The 18,080-nt window shown below is 48.8% G+C and overlaps 1 protein-coding gene across 1 annotated transcript in view; it reads left to right on the forward strand.

The window, feature by feature from the left end:
- The window catches only part of XPR1 (xenotropic and polytropic retrovirus receptor 1), a 138,014-nt gene extending 124,453 nt beyond the window's left edge, over positions 1 to 13,561 (forward strand). Inside the window, exons 12-15 of the mRNA XM_068141452.1 lie at positions 8,003 to 8,169; positions 9,391 to 9,530; positions 10,879 to 11,100; positions 12,985 to 13,561. Of these exons, the coding sequence (XP_067997553.1) occupies positions 8,003 to 8,169; positions 9,391 to 9,530; positions 10,879 to 11,100; positions 12,985 to 13,045 (590 nt within the window). The 3' untranslated portion in view covers positions 13,046 to 13,561. The remainder of the gene's footprint in view (positions 1 to 8,002; positions 8,170 to 9,390; positions 9,531 to 10,878; positions 11,101 to 12,984) is intronic.
- Positions 13,562 to 18,080: the final 4,519 nt, after the last annotated feature.

Consider the following 18,080-nt stretch of genomic DNA (forward strand, 5'->3'; position numbering starts at 1 on the left):
GCTCCCTCAGCCTCTCCTCATAGGGTTTGTACTCCAAACCCCTCCCCAGCTTTGTTGCCCCTCTCTGGACATGTTCCAGCAACTCTTAGCTCTGCTCTTCTCTGCCAGCTGAGAGACTGGGAAGTGGGTTGTGTACTTAGCCCTTGTTGCTATCATGTTAGAAACTGTGGGGTGCAACCCCTGTGGAGTGAATTTGCTGGTAGGTGGAAAAGTAATTAACTGTGATCCCAAGTGGGTACAGCGGGAGAGGAAAACAAGGTGATGTGAGAACTGGGACTAAAAGGACTTCTATAGAAGCCAGCTATCCGTGCCACAGCTTGTAGCACCTCAACTGAGAAATGCCATTTTATTTCTAGGGAGTGGGAAGTGGGGCAAGGCAAAATAAGTGGGCATATAGAATTCAAGTACAGATCTTCTTTTAAATAAAACAAAAAGTAAAATCTTTCCCCCAAATCCCCTTTCCAAATAGAAGAAAGCAATACATCTGTGAGATCCCGTTCCCTAGCTTTATCCCTCATGTGTTGGTACGAGGTCTCCCATCCCTCCCCCTCTTTCGTATCACTGGAAGAGCTGTCAGCACTGTGGCAAGCCAGCTGTTTGATTTAGGTGTCACAAGAGCCTTACAGGGTGCTTCGATTGACCTCTTGGAAGTAAAACAAACTTTGTAATGGGATTAGCTGGCTTCTCTTCTTAATACTTGCAGGTTTTGTGCAGCTTGCCTTAGCACAACATGCTGGCAACTCCATCAGGGTGGTTATTTGGAGCCGAAACGAGCAAGGTCTGTCACATTGCTGTGAGCTAGGATGAGTTTTTGTCTGAAACCCTGTCATCCTGTGCCCGGGAGGCCTTCAGTAATGAGTTGTGTTCATTAGTCAGTCTTTCTGATCCTTTCCATCAGAGCAGCAGCAGTGTCATTAGTGAAGAATTGGAGGCATTGCCATGGGCAAACATTTCCATCCTGGCCTCTGACCTCCTCCCGGCTTTGACGTGGATCTCTGCAGCACCTTGAGCAAGCCCAGCTTCTCCATGCTGGCTTGTTAGCTCCTCTAATTGCTTAGACACCCATCCTGGTGGTGGTGCTTCAGGGTGGAGCTGGGAAGGGTGAGGAGCAGGGCTGCAGCAGGACCATCCAGGCCAGGGTGGAGGTGCCGGCAGGAGCTCGCTGTCTGTCAGCCTGCGGTAAGTGAATGGGGAAGGCGGGAGGAGCTGGCAGCCTGTGCTCAGTGGGGAGCCTCGGGAGGGGATGAGAGAACCATGTTGGAAGCTGCACCTCAAACGTCAGCACAGATGAGGCATAAAATCCCACAGGGAAATCTCCCCATGCTTCGTGTGTCTACAAATGTCAAGGGGGACATTCCCGGTGCCGGCAGCCGCGCCGTGGGGGAGAGGCAGCTTCGGCACCTTGCCGCTGAGTGATTCATGCATTGGCTTTGCAAGCTTGCAGCCAAGAGATGGATTTGAATAGCTGGGATTTGGGAAGTGGACTGGCAGTACTGCTTTGTATCCCTTCACACACTTCAGTGTTAGAGGTGGCTGGAGAAAGGAACACTAGTAAATGAGGTGTAAGCAAAAAGGGTGGCCCACTGATACCTCTGAGCACTTAAGAGCAGGGAAGCCTGAGGTGTTTTGTTTTCCTTTTAATGGAACATTTTAAGAAAGGCAACTGACGATATCACAAGTGATTTTCCTGTCAGATGTGTGCAGGTCTGGAGCTGTATGGTGCTGCAGAAATTGAGGAGATGCAGTCATCAAAGAATGTTCTTTAATCTTGAGTATATTTTTTTGGTTGCTGTTATGTTTTGAAGAAATCTGCTTTGGGATCTCAAAGCACCTCAGAGATAGCAGATGACAGTGTATCCTGATCCCTAAATTGTCCATCAAAGGCCCTGATTACTGTGGTCGTTATTTTTGATTGTTAATCCAGATATTCTTATTAGCAACTTTGTTGGCACTTAGATTGGAAACTCCATCCTCTCAAATTAGCAGTTAAACATCCCTCAAGAATACTTCTCAGATGCTGGAGAAGCCACCAGCAGAAGACTCAGATCAAATCTCAGTCATGCCTGAATTGCTTCCTCCTGTTTGCAATGAAAAGACACTCTTCTATTTGTGAGATAACAAGCAATGAGATCGCTGCAGTGTCTTGAAATTAGACACAGTTGTCTTGTCCTACAATCCCAACGCAAACCTGCTGAGTATTTTCAGTCAACACACGATTTGGGGATTTCCCTGCTCCACAAACGTAGACTCTAACTAGGAGAAGAAAGGAGATGTTGCCTCCTGACAGCTCTTTGCTGTGCTGCATCTTGCTGCTCTGCTTTCAGTTGTGCCTGGAGGGTATAGCAGGGGCTTGCAGAGTCTAACGGGAAGCTTGTTCGTACGGAACGGTTGGTGTTTGACAAAGCCCGTCAGCACACGATGCTGAGTCCTCCCTGTGCTCCTCAGGGTTCTTTGCCTTTCTTCTGTGTGAAGGCCACCATGATATCATGGCTCTGCCATTGATCAGTGTGAAATGGTGGTACGTGCTGGCTGGGCAGAAGGCAACGCCGCTGCTGTTCCCTCATTAGGATGTATAATTATGGAGGGAGCTGTAAAAATGCACTTCAAGCAGGAAGGTGTTAGACAAATGCTTGGGGATGTCACTCTGAGGGCAGTTCTTATCTACATAAGTCACTTCTGGCTGTCGACCCCCTCCTGTTGTGTGCTGGGATGGAATTAATGGGCACATGTCACCCCAGGCTGAGTGGCAGAAGGTGTATGCTTAGTATTCCCGTGGCTACGCTCATCTAACACGCTGTAAATATCTATGTTTTGGGGTTGGTTCTGCTTAAATCTGTGATTGAAAGGCTGGTCATCAAAGGAGGCTGAAGTCTGTGTGCCTTGACCAAGAGGTTTTTGTCTGATGCTGGAAGCAGAGTTTTGTGTGATATGGCAGGGCTTTACCTGGCTGTTTCCTGATAACCTCGTGCTTCTTACAGCTTTTATCACAGTCTTCACCATCAGCAGCACCCACAGCTAGCTGCTGTGGCTACCACACCAGGAGTGCTTATCGAGGGCCATTGTGCTCTTATCCAGGTCTTCAATAATACATGGCATTGATTTTTGCTGTGTGAATACTCTATGGTGTTTACACTGCCCCAAATAATTCAGCAGGGTAAACAGATAGTATTCTTTGGAGGCAAAGTCAATATTAACCGCGTTCAGGAGAGCATTCGCTGTCTCTCTTTGATGGAAAGCAACCTTTCTCCTGCCTGTTTTTAGAAGGGGCTGTAATTTCTGCAGAGTAGGACTTTCTCAGAATGCTGGTCAGATACTTTGTCCCCTGGGGCTGGCTTGGGGATCCAAGATATTGCCTATCAGCAATTTTTGCAGGCAGTAAATTCTGCTGCTGCAAGTGCCTTTGGCTGTTTGCTGGGACTGTGGCCATTCGCAGCCTCAGTTCAAAGGTGGAAGCCTTCCATTATTTATCTAGTTGACCTTCTGGAGCAATTTGTGGGTGTGTTTGTGCAAAATGACTACTGGAATTGACTTTTATAGGGTAAACTAATGGAAATTCTGCGGTGAAGGTTGCAAATGGCTCCTGTGGTATGCTGCTTCCCATCGACTGATAGGACAAGAGGAAATGGCCTCTAGTGATCCTCCCCCTCTACTCAGACCTGGTGAGACCCCACCTGGAGTACTGCCTCCAGTTCTGGAGCCCCTATTACAAGAGGGATGTGGAGGTGCTGGAGCGTGTCCAGAGAAGGGCCACGAGGATGATCAGAGGGCTGGAGCACCTCTCCTATGAGGACAGACTGAAGGAGTTGGGGCTGTTCAGTCTGCAGAAGAGAAGGCTCCGAGGTGACCTCATTGTGGCCTTCCAGTATCTGAAGGGGGCCTACAGGAAGGCTGGGGAAGGACTTCTCAGGATCTCAGGTAGTGACAGGACTAGGGGGAATGGAATGAAGCTGGAAGTGGGGAGATTCAGGCTAGATGTGAGGAGGAGGTTCTTCACCATGAGAGTGGTGAAACCCTGGAATGTGTTGTCCAGGGAGGTGGTCAAGGCCCCGTCCCTGGAGGTGTTTAAGCCCAGGCTGGATGAGGCTCTGTCCAGCCTGATCTAGTGTGGGGTGTCCCTGCCCATGGCAGGGGGGTTGGAACTAGATGATCCGTGTGGTCCCTTTCAACCCTGAATGAAACTATGAAACTATAAATAAGTTGCACCAGGGGAGGTTTAGGTTTGGGCATAAGGAAACATTTCTTCCCCAAAAGGGTTGTCAAGCCCTGGAACAGGCTGCCTAGGGAAGTGGTGGAATCACCATCCCTGAAGGGGTTTCAAAGACATGTAGATGTGGTTCTGAGGGGCATGGTATAGTGGTGGCCTGGCAGTGCTGGGTTAACAGTTGGTCTTAATGATCTTAGAGAGCTTTTCCAACCAAAATACTTCTATGATTCTATGACTTTGCACCAAGGGGAGATAGCAGGGCACTGCCAACTTAAATATCCTTTGACTCAGCTGAACACCTCCAAGTTGCAGACTTGGTAATGTTACTGTATATTGAAATCTGCCCATCAACAGGGAGGCTAAAGCTGCACCTGCAGCTTTGCACACAGGGGGTTTTTGCTGGTGGTGTTCTGTTCTGCACCTACTGTTTTGAATAACTGTGGCTGAGGAAGTTGCTACATGGTGGTGCCCTTTGGAGCAGTGAGTAGAAAGGCCTTTCATATACCTCTTGCTGGGGGGTGAACTGCCAAATGCATGTTGCAGATCGTGGCATGGTGAAGACTTAGTCTTTTCTTCCCTCTTGGAGAGGTTGAGGTCTAGTAGGTGGCCAGAGTGCTGCTTCTCTCATTCTGAGACTAACCCTCTGTAATGGGTTTTTGTTGGTTTTTAGCACATCATTAAACAAAGAAAAACCACAGGATGAAACAGCTTCTGCTTAAATAGATCCTGACATCATCATACATATGCAGAGCTCCTGAAGAACTGGCAGGCCAGAAGTGGAGGGAGCTTCTGGGCAGAATATGAATGCCTTGATTTTCTAGCCCCCTGAGCAGCAGTGAAGAGGGCCACTAGGACCAGCCAGTGGAGATTGAGATATAATTGCTTGCCTAGAGCAGAAACATATTTCTGTACACCAGCTGAATACCAATTAGGGCAGAAGGAAGGTAGGTATCAAGCAGAATTGCAGGCAGGAGGGAAAGGAGGATAAGTGATTAAAGGAAGGGACTCAGAGGCCAGGGCTGAAGACAATAGGCTAGTTCCTATCAGAGCATTTTACCAGGGAGTGATTTGGGGGTTTAATGAGTTTTTGCAGGAGATGGGTGAGTTGCAGAGCCAGTTGGTGAGAGAGTGAGGAGGAACAAAGGCAAGTAGTGTGACCCCAGGTACCACTGAAAAGACCCTTGCAGAGATAGGGGCATTGAAAGGGAGCTGAGACCAGGGTAACCTAACTAAAAAGCAAGCACATCTTTTTGAGGTTGATGAGGTTAATCTTGGGCCATTTTCTTCCCAGTACTTGTCCTTTCCATAGCTGCATGTAACAACCTTTAGGTCAATTTAGGGTTTTTTAATCAGCATGAACCTTCAAAATCACCTTTCTATGTAATTGCCAACTCAGGTTAGAGTTTTGTTAGTCCCTTACATAGTTTGAAATAATAGTGAGAGGCCAGGCTGTATCCGTGGTGGCTGGAGAAGTCTGAAGGAACACAAGTGCAGCAAGACCTAACCTTCAAGCCCAAACTACCGTAGGAAGCATACAGCCTCACAGGGTAGTGTGGAGCATTTTAGATGCTTTGAAAGCACTTAAATCCTTAACTGCCTCTCAATGATCATTTAGGATCTGGTGGTGGGAGCTACAGATGGATATCTAATGAGCTACAAAGAGCTCAGGCTGAGTCACTGAATGTCAGCCTCTGGCTTTTCTTCATGAAATAGCATACTGGACGGAGTCTTTGGAGGAGCCGATAGGGGAGAATGAAACCTTACAGCAGAGCCCTAATTGCTAAGCTCCAAAAACCTCACCTTGTCCTGTTTTGTGGGCAGCTGCACTTCAAAAACAGATGGGAGAGGTGGTTTCAAAGCAGCAGCATTAACGAACATGGGCATCTGAGCCCCGTGTTCTGCGGGACTTCTGTGCCTGCTCGCGGGTGACGTCATGGCTCTCTGCAGCCCCGCTGACGAGCGATGCAATGCTAGACCTGTCCTTGGATAAAGCTGAGCCTGGGGAGGATGCTCAAAGCCTTCCAACCTTGAACAAAGCAAGGAAGCTAGTCAAACCTGAGAGCTGCAGCAGATCCTGGGCTCCTGCTCCCTCCACCAGTGGGAAGCTTCAGTGCAGACAGGCTTTGCTGTGTAAGTGGCTTTAATGGATTTGCTTTAGGGGATGTGCTTTGAAAGGGGAATGAGCGTTTGTGTTTGACCTATATCCTGCACATCATGTCCAGGAAGCCTGAAGGGTGTGATGGGAGGCATGTCCTCTTACACAGTGCCTCTCATTTTCACCTCCATTAATTCTATCGGATTGCTGTGTTACATTCACAGTGTAATCGTTAGGTAGAGGGTAAATGGCCTTGTTGCTCCTCCTGCGAGCAACTTCGGGGAGTCTGTTGTTTTAAAGCCATGTGTATGTAGATGCCACTCAGTGTGGCACCAGGTTTGGACTGAAAACATGATGACTCTTTTGTGCTAGAAGTGTTGCTGGCTTTGTTAGGAGGGATCAGGGAGTGAACCATTGCAGCGGCTGCACAGAAGGGAGGAAAGGCTCCTGCTAGCAGCTAGCTGCAGTGTCTCAGCCTTGCAGCACAGCACAACGTGCTTTATTTTTATGAATGTTATGCCCCAGATTTGCTAATTAAAAGCAAACAGAATTATCAGATCTGTTTGTTTTTACCCAGCCAACTGATGTGGGGAAATTCAGCTGAACTGAGAGCAGTCTAACTTTGGGGGTTTTTTGATGGAGTAGGAAACAGCTTAGTTGCAAAAACATATCCACAGTCCCATGTGTCACTAAGAGGAGCTTCATATGGGCCTGTCACTAAGAGGAGCTTCATATGGGCCTGTCACTAAGAGGAGCTTCATATGGGCCTTTCACTACTTGAAGGGGACCTACAAGAAGGCTGGGAAGGAACTTTTTGCAAGGGCTTGTAGTGATAGGATGAGAGGGAATGGCTTTAAGCTTGAGGAGGGCAGATTTAGACTGGGTATGAGGAAGAAATTATTTACAGTGAGGGTGGTGAGACACTTGAACATGTTGCCCAGGGAGACTGTGGACAGGATAGAATAGAATAGAATAGAATAGACCAGACCAGACCAGACCGGAAGAGACCTTCAAGATGCCCCCTCCCTGGAAATGTTCAAGGCTGGGTTGGAAGAGGTGTTGATCAACGTGGTCTAGTGGAAAGTGTCCCTGCTCGTGGCAGGGGGTTTGAAACTTTATGATCTTTGAGGTCCCTTCCAATCCAAACCGTTCTATGAATCTCTTTCAAACTCTGCATCAAGCCCTTTCCAGGATTTATACCTACAGACTAATGTATTCCCTTACTTTTGCTTGTTTTCCCCTGCCACCACCACCTCTGAAGTGGCCGGTGGAAATCCCTGTCCTGCCCATCTTCTTTCAGGCTTTTGGTGTTTTAATTTACAGTTGTTTATGTTAACACAAACCAAGATGCTTTCTGACAAATCCCTCCTCTGAGCCACTGCCCTCCTGGCTTTTCCCGTTGTACTAGCCGGTGTCCTTGGTGAAGTGTGGCACTCAGCTTCCACCTGCTGTTCAGAGTCAGAATGACAGCTCTGCCATGAGCTTCCAGAGAGCAACAATCCCAGTTGGAATTTAATTCCCAAAACTAAAATGGGATTTAAATGACAATATAAAGCTGGTCCTGGTATAGCTTTTCATTTTGTTCCAGTTAGCCTGAACTTCCCAGAATTTTGAATGTTGCTTCCACTCAGCCACTTTGTAGCTGTTCTGACACACAGTCTGCTGTAAGTTGCACTGAAGTATGCTGTTCTTCTCTTTTCTAGCTAAAAACCACAGTGACACCCAAGTGTTCTTCTACCTGTGGATTATCTTCTACTTCATCAGCTCGTGCTATACTCTCATTTGGGACCTGAAGATGGACTGGGGTCTCTTTGACAAAAATGCTGGTGAAAATACCTTTCTTCGAGAAGGAATCGTCTACCCTCAGAAAGTGCGTACGCAGCCTGCTCTCACGTTAGAGAAGGCTTTTAATCTTTGAACAGACCTTGCTGAGCTTAGAGCACAGTGCACTTGGCCACTGGAGCTTCTGAATACTAAGGCAAGGGGCAATGGATATCAACTACAGCACAGGAAGTTCCACCTCAACATGAGGAGGAACTTCTTTACTGTAAAGGTGCTGGAGCACTGCAACAGGCTGCCCAGAGAGGTTGTGGAGTCTTCTACTCTGGAGACTTTCAAGCCCCATCTGGATGCATTCCTCTTTATTAGAATAGAATAAACCAGGTTGGAAAAGACCTTTGAGATCATCGAGTCCAGCCTATCATCCAACACCATCTGAGCTAATGGGTGTTAGCAGATGACTGTTGTAGAGCATGGAAATAAACCCCTGCCTACTTCTGAAGAGTTCGTGGGAAGATTCCCACTGGTGCAAAAGTCCCCCCTATATGAAACTCCCACAGCCTCAGTGATTTTTGGCTTACCCAGCGAATAGACTAGACTAGACTAGACCAGACTAGACCAGACCAGACCAGGTTGGAAGAGACCTTCAAGATCATCGCGTCCAACCTATCAACCAATCCAACCCACCTAATCAATTAAACCATGGCACCAAGCACCCCATCCAGTCTCTTCCTAAACACCTCCAGTGATAGTGACTCCACCACCTCCCTGGGCAGCCCATTCCAATGGCCAATCACTCTTTCAGTGAGGAACTTCTTCCTAACATCCAGCCTAACAACTTCAGCATAAGCTATGCAATGACCATAAACACAATGCTCCTAAAAGTTTTTGTCAAGATGGACAAGCAGCAACAGTGCAGTGCTAGGTCATTATAAACTAAACCAAATGAGTTCTAGTATTTTAGATCTGGGAAACAACAAAAGTAAATATAGAGCAAAAACTGCCTAGTCTGTAGACTTTCAAGGCCTATGTGGATGCATTCCTGTGTGACCTGCACTAGATTCTACGGCCCTGCTCTGCAGGGAGGTTAGACTCAATGATCTCCAGAGGTCCCTTCCAACCCCTAGCATCCTGTGATCTCATGGGCTGGGATTTTCTAGCAGTAGAGCTCATTTGTTTCAAAGAGATCATTTCATACTGTTCCTTTCCCTAGTGGCTGAGCTGCAAGTAAGTTCCTTAAGGCCCAAAGAGGTCTGTCTCTTGTGCAGAACATACATGATGAGCCATCCTGTTTGTCTCTCTCCTTCTTCAGGCGTACTATTATTGTGCCATTGTAGAAGATGTGATCCTGCGTTTTGCGTGGACCATCCAGATCTCTCTCACCTCCATACAAATCTTTCCTTATGCTGATGACATAATTTCTACTGTATTTGCCCCACTGGAGGTGTTCCGGTAAGGCTGCTCGGCTCAACAGTTCATCTTCCTTTTACGTTTCTATTATGTGTGTTACATCAACATGCTGGGAAGTGCCTTGCTTCTCGGACATGGAAGGTACCAGTCCTTGAAATGGAAGCCTAGGTCTAACAGAAACATCTAAACCAAACAGGGTGCTAAGTGAAGAAAGATGTAGAGGGCTTTGCAGCAATATGGGGCTGGGTTCTTCATGCTGCATTTGCAGCTGCCTCTGAACCTAGACCTAATCTTGAGAGGTTTGTTATAACTAAACTACTTCTTAAAATTTCCAGCTTTCCATGCAGCTGTCTGAGAGTACTGCAGGTGATCCTAAGGGTCTTATGAAAGGAGAGTTGGGTCCTGCCACCAGTGCAGATTCCAAGATGAAATTTCACTTGGTTCTGGGGTTTACAGTAGTTCTCAAATCTCTGCTGCTTTTCCAAACACTAATTTGGATGCTGCATCATTTGAATCTGCAAGGTTCCACAGCTCTTTATACACTAGTATATCCTCTATAGTTGGAAAGCCACCCTGTGACCGTTTGAGGCTGTGGCTTTAAGAAAGGGACAGTGCTGGGACACTCTGGCTGAATGTTTTGTAAACAAAAGACAGGTCTAAACGAATTTCATTGGTAGATTGGTAGAATGCAACTTTAAGTTTTGAGTTCAGTTGGAACTTTCCTCTTTTTTCCCTCTTTGTGGGGGAGAGAAAGCTTAGGCCTTCTCTCTCAAACCACCACACACCCTCACAGCTTCTTGAGGTGACTAAAAGCCCTTGAAAGTGAACCTCACTCACTGTGCGTGGTGCGGGTTACTGAGCCTCACTCGCTGTGCATGGTGGGGGTTACTGAGCCTCACTCGCTGTGCGTGGTGCGGGTTACTGAGCCTCACTCGCTGTGCGTGGTGCGGGTTACTGAACCTCACTCACTGTGCGTGGTGGGGGTTACTGAGCCTCACTCGCTGTGCGTGGTGGGGGTTACTGAGCCTCACTCGCTGTGCGTGGTGGGGGTTACGGAGCCTCACTCGCTGTGCGTGGTGCGGGTTACTGAGCCTCACTTGCTGTGCGTGGTGGAGGTTGTGTTCTACTTCTAGTGCCTGCTGCCTTCATCCCTGGGACAAGGAATGAGCCTGACAGATCTGCTGCTCTCCAGAGAGTTGGGAAGATGTTGCAGCAGGTGTTGCTGTTAGTTATTGCCTGCCTCTCCGTATTCCCAGCATGTTCCCAGAGGCATTTTGATCAGTGAGAAGAGTCAGTGGTACCCAAGGGCGCGTACCTGTGCTCTGCCAAGCACGGGCAATGCCCACCAGTTGGAATCAGATTGGTAACTGTTGCTTTTTTCTCCACCCAGGCGATTTGTGTGGAACTTCTTCCGCCTGGAGAATGAACACCTGAACAACTGTGGCGAGTTCCGTGCCGTGAGGGACATCTCGGTGGCGCCGCTGAACGCCGACGATCTGACGCTCCTGGATCAGATGATGGACCAGGAAGACGGTGTGCGGAACCGCCGCAAGAACAAACAGTGGAAGCGCAGCCAGAGCGTCTCCTTGCGCAGACCTCGCCTGGCTTCACAGTAGGTTTTGCCTCTCCTCTGCCACAACAAACTGCATCTCGTGTTGGAGCCGCATGGTGGCCGTTTGTGGGCCAGATAATCGTGTGTTGATCTCGACCAGAATAGTTGTGCAAAGGGGGAACAGGGCCAATTAGTAAACAGATGTGCCTCTGCTGGAGGACTGATCCATCAGATGGGGTGCTGGTAAACCGCTGGACAAGGGAGTTGCATTTACAAGACTTTCCTCCTGCACAAATAGCCTCTAGCAATTGCAAGAGGTTATAAATGAAGAGAACCTCTCTTCCAGGTTTGCAGCTGGCATTTTACAGGCTTCAGACCACCCCAAGATTTCACCTGTCCTTTGGTTAAAGCTTTATGTGTAAAACCAGACTACTTCCTCTCTCAGGTCTAAACCCATGCCTTTTCTTCTTTCCACCCTCTTTGCACCCTAAATGTTTGCCTACCTTGCACCCCAGCCCCTGAACCTGCTGACTTTGTGTCTTCACTGCAGTGCCTGTGCTCTGAGCATCACAGGGTGGTCCAGTGTCCCACGCACTGCTGCTGCCCCAGCAGCACAGCTGCAGAGCCCTGCCCTTTGGCCAGGGGACAAGTCTGGGCTCCCTGGGGATGCTGAAGTGCAGCGGGTCAGGAGCGTTGTGCAATCCCTGTGGCACATCCCCCTCTTGCATCACTGCATGGGAGGGGTGGATTGAAGGAGAAGGAGGCCCATGGCTGTCATGCAAAGGGTGTGCTCTGCCCTGAACCACAGCCCTTGGGCCATGCTTGTCTCATATCCTTGTTGGCTTAGAGTATACGGATGTGACCCACACCAACAATCTTCATGTGGCCACTAGACACTGAAAAACTTTGTGCAGAAAGGATGTGGGCCAAATCCTGGTTGAATTCCCTACAACCACATCTCTTTACCCCTCAGACACGCAGCAAATAATGTCATGCAAACAGCAGGTCAAGGGAGATGGTTCTGCCCCTCTGCTCTCATGGGACCCTACCTGATGTACTGCATTTAATCCTGGGACCCTCAGCATAAGAGAAACATCTGACAGAGCACATCCAGAGGAAGGCCTTAAAGATGATCAGAGGGCTGGAGCACCTGCCCTCTGGGGACAGGCTGAGAGAGTTGGGGCTGTTCAACCCAGAGAAGAGAAGGCTCCAGGGGAGACCTTACAGCAGCCTTCCAGTATTTGGAAGGGGTACTACAAGACGGGTGAGAAGGGACTTTTTACAAGGGCTTGTAGTGCTAGAATGAGGGGAAATGGACTGAAGCTGTAAGAGGGTAGATTTAGACTGGATATTAGGAAGAAATTCCTTACAGTGAGGGTGGTGAGACACTGGAACAGGTTGTTCAGAGAAGCTGGGGATGCCCCCTCCCTGGAAGCGTTTGAGCCCAGGTTGGACAGGGACTTTGAGCAACCCGGTCTAGTGGAAGGTTTCTCTGCCTATGGCAGGAGTGTTGGAACTAGATGATCTTTAAGGTCCCTTCCAACACAAACCATTCTATGATTCTTTGTCAAGGCTATAGCAGAAGAAGCTGCTGTACATCAGCCTGATGGCAGTCTGAGAAGGAACACTCCTTTGGGTCTGCAGCCCCTGCTGCAGCAGGAGTTCTGTGCAGAGGGGTGGATGCATGCGTCGCATCCTGGAGTGCCGCAGCCATCCCCGGCGTGGGCAATGCCCTGGAAGGAGGATGCTGAGGGACAGCTGGGGCTCTGCTATTCCCAGTGAGAGTGGGGGAGTGTGAAATGGCTTTGGTAGCCTGCTCATTCCCTCTCTGTGTAGGGAAGACTTTGTTCCCTCCGAATGCACTGCGGTTTTGCTGTCTGTGTGCAGCAATGGGAATTTCTTCTCCCCCCCAACGAGTGTTTTCTGTTTGTGTTCTTTTTCCAGGTCCAAGGCTTCTGACACCAAGGTGTTGATAGAGGACCTTGCGAATGAAATGAACACATGAGATGGGCCACGGGCTCTTATTCCTCATCCTCTGTTTTCTCATTCTGTTCCCCTCTTCCCCAAGTAACCTGATCTCTGGTACAGTTCCAGCTGATGACAACAGGAGAAAACGCTGAACACATTTATTCCGAGCTCTTCCAGACCAGATCCTATGGACTCCCAACAAAGCTCACTGTGTTTCGTTTCTTTTCTTCTGGGTTAATTTTAATGTCCTATTTTAAAAAAAAAACAAAACAAACAAACTTTAAAAAAACTTTAAAAAAAAAAACAAAACAAAACACAAAACCAACAACAAAATAAAATATTTCACTTTGTTTTGCCAATAAAGAGGACAGTTCAGGAAAGAAGGATTGTTTACAGTCTCAACAAGGACGTGCAAAGCAGTCTGGATTCACGAAGCCTCCTAGGGACTCCCTCACGGGACAGTGCTGAGAGCACACTCAGTTTCTGCTGGGCCCGGTTTTGACTGGTTGAAACCGGACTTAGAAGTTTTTAAAAGCTGATTATTTTAACTTGTTTGGTTGGTTGTTTCGGTGGTTTGTTGTTCGCTTGGGGTTTGGGTTTTGGTTTTGTTGTTTTCCTTTCTTCATATCCAGCGCTGAGGCACTGGCTGCACTTGCAGGGAAAGTGCACTTAGAGCAGTATCTTCATTCATGAAGCTACTTTTTAATTTGATGTACCTTTTCTTATGATATTTTTTTTTTTTGGGGGGGGAGGGGGGGAGGGGGGTTGGGGAGGGGAAATATGATGTATCTGTTGCATATAGTTCTCACTTTATTTATGAAACTCAACAACCATATGAGAGTGATTTTTGAGTCCTGTGCAATGAAGGTTGGAACGGTAAAACAAAGCTGGGAATGTAGATATAAATCTCCAAGGTTGTGGGGTTATGATACCCTGCAAGATACCCCTCTCATGAGACAACTTTGCACCTCTGTTTACCTTTTCTCTCTCTCTCTTTCTCTTTTGTTTTGATTTGATTTTAAACCAAAGTTTCTCTTTCTGATATTTTTAGTTGCTGCTACTGCTTCTGGGCATGTCTCTTGTGCCGGTTCAAGGCCAACTTTCCACGCAGCTGTGTGAAAATAGTGCAGGTGATGTTAAGGCCCTTTTGAAAGGGCAGCTGGGTCCTACCACCAGTGGAAAAAGCTGGGTGAACAAAGGCTTCAGAACTTCCCTTTCCAGATCAAAAAGTGTTTCTTCAAAGCCTTAATAATCTTTAGATGGTGTGAGGGCATCCTGTACCAAACAGGGAACTTTTCTGGTGTTCTCCTTTAGCCCAGCACAGCAGAAGTGGGACGAGGTGAGGTGGTGATGGTTCCTGGAGGGGGGGGGCGTGAGCAGGCAGGGATTCAGGAGTGGTGGTGTGTTGGAGAGCTGTCAGGGAGCATGGAACAGAAATGTGTTGTGCCCACCTGATGGGGAAGATGAAGCTGAAAACAAGTCTCCTTGTGGTTTCTGGTTTGGCAAAAGGCCTGTGTCAGGAGCAATCCCAGTGTGCTGCCCTGTGGCTTGGTGGGTGGCTGTGCTCCATGCCTTGTCTCACTAACCCAGTTTGGGAAGTGAAATGTTAAACAGCTTGGGGTAATGGGCACTCATATTGCTGAGCAAATTACATTGGAGGAGCAGTGCTAACTCCATGGGCTTGTTACTTGTTGGTCTCTCTAGGGGCCCGCAGAGTCCTGCTGTCTCTCCCCTGTCAGCTTCCTGTTCTCTTACAGCAGTACTGGTGAGCAAGGGGAGCTGGAGCCAACCCTTGCAGCCAGCACTGGTGCCAGCAGATCAGCTGGGCCTGGCTAAAGGCCCTCGGACTGCCACCTTCCCTTCTGCCTGTGGCCTGTGGGCAGCCATGGTGCTCTGCCAGGACTGCAAGGAAAGGGTGGCATTCTCAAAGCAGGATCCTCAGCAGTGATGTCTGTCTGGGGGTCACCTCTAGTTTGGGTGATAGAACTGCAGGAATCTCTGCTCAGTTGCTGTTTGGTGGTTGTGGTTTGTTGGTATTTTTAATGAGCTGATAGTTTGGTTTCTTACACAACCAGTATGTTGCATTTTCTCAGTTTGCCTGCTGTGCCTCTTGCCCAGAGGAACTGAAGAAGGAAACTTAGTTCTCTTTATTTAATTGGAAATGGATGAAAGTTCAGTGGTGATGAACCCATTCCCTGTGCCAGGCTGAGGGCAACCCTGCAAGCCTGTAACTACCTACACTTCACTGATGTGCCCTCCACTTACAGACAAACTCTGACAGACCTGCTAGGAGATGCCTCTGCTCTGTCAGTAGTGCATGTGGTGGTATGGCTGGCATGGTGGTGGTTCTCCTCCTTGCATCTTCTACCACCTTGGGCTGCTCTGGGGTTGTGTTGTCCGTCCATGTGGTGCCCAGGAGCCTGCTTTCCCATATGTAACCCCCTTAGGTCTGTTGCTTGTACTGAAATGGAGGGCTCCTGTTTGTATGGAAGTGGAGTCTGAGATACAAAGCCCCTTCAGATATTCCATTTCCTAATTGTTGTTGCAGCAGTTGTTGCCGTGGCCAAACCTTGCTGAGGTGTTCCCAGCGACAGCGGTGGGAGATGCTTGTACCTGCCTGGGGTGGTTTAGAGAAGGGCAACCACCCCAGGCAAACCAAACCACTGGTGTTACTGGAGCAAGTGGTTCTTCATCAAAAGGAGCAGAGCTGTACTGGTAATTCTGCCTTTCAGAGGGAAGAGAAAATACAGAGAGCCATGTTGAAGTGATGCCCATCCCCTGGGAGCACTCTGCCTTCCTCAGCCGGGCTGGGGAGAGCGGGGCAGGGCAGGTGGTCTGCATCTCACCTGCACCGCCCAACCATCCATTTCCCAACCTGGCAGGAAGGGCCAGGCTGCAAGTAATTAAAGTCTTACTCAGTAACTTACCCACATCCTTGTGGGAAGCAAGATTTCAGTCTGGGAAGCAAGATTTCAAGATTTCAGTCTGCTCTGCTCACTGCTCTGCTCTTTCCCTTTTTTTTTTGCCTCTCCATGTTGGCAGGAGAAATAAAGGGGGGAAAAAAAAAGGGGGGGGGGGGGAAGAAAAAAGGGGAGGTGGAGTGCTACAGCTAGCAACATCTAAAATAAAACATGGTCCCTTTTGGCAGTGGAGAGGCTCTCTAAGGGGGAAGTAGCCCAAATTCCCAGAGGCATGGCTTTGAAAGGCTCCCTGGCACTGTATCAGCCTGTTCCCTCCCTCCCTCCCAGAGATTTCTGAGAAATCAGGCGTGCAGATTCCTCCCAAGAGCCAGCACCAAAGCCAGGATGGCTCCGTGTCTGCAAGAACATCTGGCCAATAAAGGGAGACCTAACGAAGACAAGCAGATGGTGAGAGAAAATCTCTCCGTTGCTTCTTGGGAGCAGCTGGAGTGAGTGGAGTGGGGACAGCCCTGGGGCGGCTTCATCTTATCAGCAGGTTTTGCCAGTGGGTGCTTCAAAATGCTCCTGGAGGGAGAGCAAAGGGGCGACAACCCATGAATTAAAAGGAGCTGGGTGGGATTGTTCTCCAGTACTGTAGTTGCTGGGGTATATCTGGATGGAAAGTGGAAGCTGAGAAGGGTCTGTTGTCTAACCTCCATGCAGCAGTGCTGGCTTCCGGGTGTTGAGCAATTTGGTGATGGCTGCGTGCCGCTCCAAGGATGGTATGGAAGCTCCTTTTCTCTGGAAACCCTTGTAGATTGTCCCATCTAAGAGGAGGAGGTGCCACAGTGTGGCTGATGACTTTTGGAATTGCCTTTGAACTCACTTCTCTGTGCTAACTTCCTGCTGCTTTCCGTCCTTCCTGCTCTTCCAGGGATTTTTGAGTTGCGTGGGGTTAGGATTTGTGGCATCTGGAGTTCCCTTCATGATTTTGACACAGTGTCACCAGGAATGCCAGGTCTCCCTGCGTGGGGAAAGCAGTGCTGTGGGTGAGCTGTGGGGCAGCTTTGGGCTTTACAGGTTTGGTTCACAGGAGCAGAAGCTGCTCCATCCACAGGGGACTGATGCTGTCCCACCACATTTTAAATGAAATGTGCTTGCAGCACTTGTGCTGTGGCCTGCATGTATCAGACAAGCTCCTACCTCTCAAATCCAGGTGCATTCCCAAAATTGGCTTGTCCTGCACCTTTCCCTGCCCTGCTCCCAGCCCTGCTTGTTCTGTCAGTGTCTGTGCTGTGTGTCCAAAGCCACGGGGTCTGCAGGGGGATGACCAACAGCAGGTCATCAGCATGAAAATCCTGAGGAGGAAGAAGTTTCTTGTGGAGCAGAGCTGGAGCATGCTGCTCTGACTTCCCTAATAACTCTTTGTGCTGCTTGTGTCAGCTCAGCTGCTGCAGCTGTGTGCAAGCCAGAGAGGAAAAGCACAGTCCTGGTTCAGGAGATTGCAAATCCCTAGGGATTTACTGCGGATCTTCCAAGGAACAAGGGAGATATAGAGCAAAGCCTTCGAGCTTTGCCCACGTTTTGAACAGCTGACTGAGTTTGGCCTTATCCTGCCAGGATGCTACTGTGTCCTCACTGTGACACAGGGTGCAGCCCAGGCTTTTGGGGACTCATGGCTCCCATGTTGGGTTGTCATGCTGGGACATGCCCTGGGACTGGGGCATGGCTTGACTCCCACTGGGAGCACACCCCCCCCTTTGCTCACACACGGTATCCCAGCTCCACGTCTGCCCTTTCCTCCGCCATTCCGCTTTGCACTTGCAGGAGGAAGATCATCATCTGCCTTAAGCATTTGTTGGGTCTTTTTAATTGACATTTTTATTCCAGAAGGTGACAGATTGTTTTGTCTCCTTGGAAAAGAGGGTCTGGGGCTCCTGGGGGAAGAGTGGAAAATCCCTATCTTAACTGAGCATGAGTCATGGTTGGGCACAGTGGCTGTCACCTCATCACACCTTGCCTCCTTTTACATGATGCCATCCCAAAAACTGCACCTGGGGACAATGTGTTGACCCACCACCACTGTGGGGTTAGACTGGTGTGCCAGCATCTCTCAGGGGCTACAGTGCCTGCTGCAGCATCCTGGCTGCAAGAGAAATTCCAGTTTTATAG

Source organism: Melanerpes formicivorus, unplaced genomic scaffold (genome assembly GCF_026170545.1).
Source record: "Melanerpes formicivorus ecotype bairdi unplaced genomic scaffold, bMelFor1.0.p_v2 SCAF_7, whole genome shotgun sequence".
Taxonomy (NCBI): domain Eukaryota; kingdom Metazoa; phylum Chordata; class Aves; order Piciformes; family Picidae; genus Melanerpes; species Melanerpes formicivorus.